Consider the following 4,379-nt stretch of genomic DNA (forward strand, 5'->3'; position numbering starts at 1 on the left):
GGAACGAGTTTGGGTTTCACTTTCAGTCGTTGGAGCTTTGTTTCCGACGCGAGACAGACGACGGCTGCACAGAAGCATGGGTCAAACAGGGCCTGGCCGACCGCAAAATTTGGTGTCATCTTGCGGCCAAGTTGCAAAAAGCGATGGGATTTAAGTCTTTTGTGGGGCAGAAGGCGGTTATATTGGCTAGCACTGAAAGCGACGGTAGAAGGTATGGAGGCCGACCGAGAAGAGGGGTTGACGATGCGAGCAGAATGCTTTGTTCCATATGCAGTCGTATATGGATGGATCATGGGAGGGTTTTGTAATGTCGCAACATGTCACATGGACTCCCACGATTGACATCAGTCTGTCTAAAATAGCGTCCACAATCACAGCGTTGCAAAAGCACTTTGATGAGTTAGAATTCTATAACTCTGACCTGAAGCCTTTCCGGTATTTAATCCAGTTTTTGTCTAGGATATCGCTAGGCAAAAGGCGCACCATATTAGGCCCGATAGTTGGGTGAGACCTTTTTCCTCGATATAGGGCAAAACGTGGGTCGGGCAGTTTTGACTTCAACTCTCATGGTTTTAAAAGGTGAACACTGGCATATCGCGGAATGGAGCTGCTGATGAAGAACTCATATCGATAAAGATCCAGTAGAGTTCCGAATACTTGTAATCGTATTCGGCATATTCGCGTCGTTAAGCATCAGCGTTCCGCAATACCAGCTGGCCAGCAACATATTAAAGCTTTTGACAGTGACGTATCCTATCACTGCCTAGGTTTACTGTTGAAACCAAAAAAATTCACGGTCAAAATTACGTGATTACGATCTGAGGCACATCGCAAGCGTGAACGAGGAATGATGTCGAGGTGTAACAGTTTTAGCCCTCATCAGGACGTTCGTAGCCAGGTCGTAATCCAGAAGCGCACATAGATTCGTTACGACGATTTGGTGACCCGATTCGAGCCAGCGGCGCGCGCCCTTGGCGACGGCCAAATCGAGGCTTGAAAGGTACTCCTTACGCGCCTTTTCGAACTCGTTGGTATCGGCATGACCTTTTGGCATGTTTCTGTAACCCAAAACAGGTTTTAATGAAATACAAATAACAGAAGAAAACAGAAAAACAGGGGGAAAGCTAATGATGGTCCAAAGCCTTTTCTTCGTCGAGAGGTGTTAGCAGAGGGGATATGAAGTTCCACTTTCACACTGAAGCAAATCTACTTAACGGCGTCGGACTCCTGGTGACCTAATCTAGGCCGCCAGCGCTGTTACTTGGAACTGGTGTTGTTTCAAAATCCGGGTTGTGGGAGTTTGTGGTGCGCCTGGTTGCCTCGTTTTTTCTACGAACTGCAGTGCAGATTTTTGGCGAACCATTTGCGCTCAATGTTTTGAGGCTTAGAATGAAGCGGCTTTTCCATTAACAAATCGTGCACATGAATAGTGGTGGACTAACGTTGCGTACCCCTTAACCGCACCCCCCTAACAACCGCACCCTAAAAATAACAACATTTCTATTTTTGCTCTCGAACTTCTATTATAAATATCTCCACGAATACTTTACTTATTGCATTGCTTCTTTGAAATTCTTTTTCATTCGTTTTCAAAATGAAAAGATATACTGAAAACCAGCTTCTTTCCGCTATTAAAGACGTTAAAAATGATGGATCAGTTACAAACTCTTCGAGGTCGTCTTAACGGTGCCCAATCTAAAAAACAAACAAAGAATCGTTTCAAAAGTTTTCACCGGAACAAAAGAAGCATTCAGCCGACTGGCTATTTGCCCAAGCCGCTTTAGGCCTTCCACCAACACATCATGAACTACGCTTTTTTGCTGAACGAATCCTTCAAGCTTCCGAAGAAACAAAAGGCCTTGAAAAACGTTGGATTACCCGTTTTTTTAGCGAGGCATTCAATCCTTAAAACCCAAAGACCCCGTCGAATCGAAAACGCCCGGGTTAATGGCGCTACAACGGAGCTAATTAAATCTTGGTGGCTTCATATTACGAACCCGGTTATAAACGCTATTAAACCAGAAAACCGTTGGAATATGGACGAAACCGGTATAATGGAAGGCAAAGGATCTAATGGCCTGGTGTTAGGGTTTAACGGAATCCGGCCGTTGCAACGGAAAGAGCCTGGGACGCGGGGTTGGACGACTATAATCGAATGCATATCGGCTACGGGGGTTACCATACCTCCCCTCGTTATATTTAAAGGAAAAAAGGTGCAACAACAATGGTTTCCGACAGATTTAAGCCCTTTTGATAACTGGCAATTTCATACAACCGAGAAGGGCTGGACAAATAACGAAACAGCTATCGAATGGCTAAAAAGGGGTTTATTCCGCATACCCGACCTATTACCCCCGAACGGCGTTTATTAATACTCGACGGCCACGGATCACACGTTACGGACGGATTTATGCTTCTTTGCCTCCAAAACAACATTCAACTTCATATTTACCCCCTTATTCTTCGCACGTTCTTCAACCATTGGACTTATCCGTTTTTGGGCCGTTAAAAGAAGCTTATCGACGTCAACTTGGATTTATAAGCCAGTTTTGCAATTCAACGGTTATTGGGAAAAGGAATTTTCTACTTTGTTATCGAAAAGCTCGATCTAAAGCATTTTCAGCAAAAGTTATCCAATCTGGGTGGCGTACTTCGGGGTTATGGCCGGTTAACTTCGCTAAACCGCTTTTAAGTCCTTTTATTGGAAAACAGTAACGCAAACGTCGATAACGCCCAAAATAACGGTTTGCCTAAAGATAAAACACCGGAAATAACATCCGAAAAAATAAATAACCGGTCTTTGGTTATTTGGAAAACGCCTATTAGAACCCGAGATATTCGACTTCAGCTGCAAAAGTTTTCCCGGTCTGTCACGGGGCTAGCCCGAAGCTCTGGGATCCGGGCCTGGAAGCCCGGACGTTAGCCACGCCGGACCCCGGCGACAGGAAACCCAGCCGCATCCTCAGCCGCACGAGATCCGGGCCTCAGCTCACGAGGGAGAACCAATCGCATTCCTACTTATATAGAAGCCGGGCTCAGCCGCACGGGATGCGATGACCCGACGTTTCATTCATTTCTAAAAAGCAACAAGGTATACGAGGAATTCACGTGTATATAGAAGGAGGGGATTCCTTAGGAGGGAGAAGGGAATCCCTTTGTTAGTCATAGGTTATAAACTCTTAGCCCAAGTTCTACCTCCTGAGCACTCATAGGTAGACCCTTAACACGGTCTAACAAAAGCAACGCTACTTCACGGCTTTTATTTGCAAAAGTCCAAAAAAGCTTCGAAACAAAAGATACCCTTCTAGCTAGCGCCCAGCAAAAAATTAGTTTGCTGGAAGCACAGTTGGAGGCAATACGACCGGTTAAAAGGAAAAGGGTAGTTCCGGATCCAAACGAGCTTTTGGTTAGCAAAAAGAACGTTATTGAATTATAAGAAAATGATAGAGAGGTTTTGGAAGTTTTGAGTGATGGAAAAGAGGTTCATGAACCGGAAGAGCCTGAAAACGATTGTATTTTTGTGCGTTGATGGTTTTATATTTAAATCTGTTTTTAAAAGAATGAATCTACATGTTAAAATCTTATGGGTGCGGTTGTTAGGGGGGTGCGGTTAGGGGGTACGCAACGTTAGTGAACTATTGATTAAGATCGCTGTATTGTGTGCATTAAGCCCAAGCTCATCGGTCGTCTGTTAATGTTTCCCAGCATATAAACAGCCATTAACTTGACGCAGCCGGATAAAGGAGCAAGCCTACCTTGCCACCGTATGCAAAAGGTCGAGCATTTAAGCCTCACTGTCCCACGCTTATGTAGACTTCGTCGAATATGATGCGCTTGATTCGATGGGCTTATGCGCCCTTCGTTTCTGCGTTATACGGCGAAAGCAGCATGATCTGGAGTGGCATAACTGTGACTGATTGATTGACTAACTCCTTAATCCTTCTAAGCTACCTCACATTGAAAAGTCGATGAAACCAGTCGCGCAGTTGAACATCCACCCATCGTACAAGTACCCGCAATGATGCAAGTAGCTTGTATATTTCCTTCAACGACCTGGTGTTTCCAAGGTCGATTGGGCCATACATTTGGTAGTTGTCTCCCTCGTCGCAAAAAAAATAAACTTCCCAAAAATGGCCGGTGACGAGGACAATGGGTAAAGCCTTGACCATGGGCGGCGCTACATGATCCTCGGGCTTGTGGCATGAATCGGTGCAGAGGCTCGGCAACTGGGACCATCTGTAGAGCAATGAAGCACTCCAGTTTCCGAGCTGGAGTCTTCCCTGGTTCGACAAAGTTTGTGATACTTTGGTTTCGATACTGATGCCGATAGGCTTCTCCAAAAAATCGTCCACAGATGTGTGATTGACCATTCGCATGGC

General features: G+C 45.3%; 1 protein-coding gene across 1 annotated transcript; it reads right to left on the bottom strand.

Moving 5' to 3' along the window:
• Window positions 1-3,947: 3,947 nt before the first annotated feature.
• Window positions 3,948-4,085, bottom strand: PpBr36_11442 (uncharacterized protein; the record flags this gene model as incomplete). Its single annotated transcript, XM_029898542.1, has 1 exon — window positions 3,948-4,085. One exon carries the CDS (start codon window positions 4,083-4,085, stop codon window positions 3,948-3,950), a length of 138 nt encoding a protein of 45 aa, XP_029743126.1.
• Window positions 4,086-4,379: the final 294 nt, after the last annotated feature.

Source organism: Pyricularia pennisetigena, assembly GCF_004337985.1.
Source record: "Pyricularia pennisetigena strain Br36 chromosome Unknown Pyricularia_pennisetigena_Br36_Scf_30, whole genome shotgun sequence".
Taxonomy (NCBI): Eukaryota; Fungi; Ascomycota; class Sordariomycetes; order Magnaporthales; family Pyriculariaceae; genus Pyricularia; species Pyricularia pennisetigena.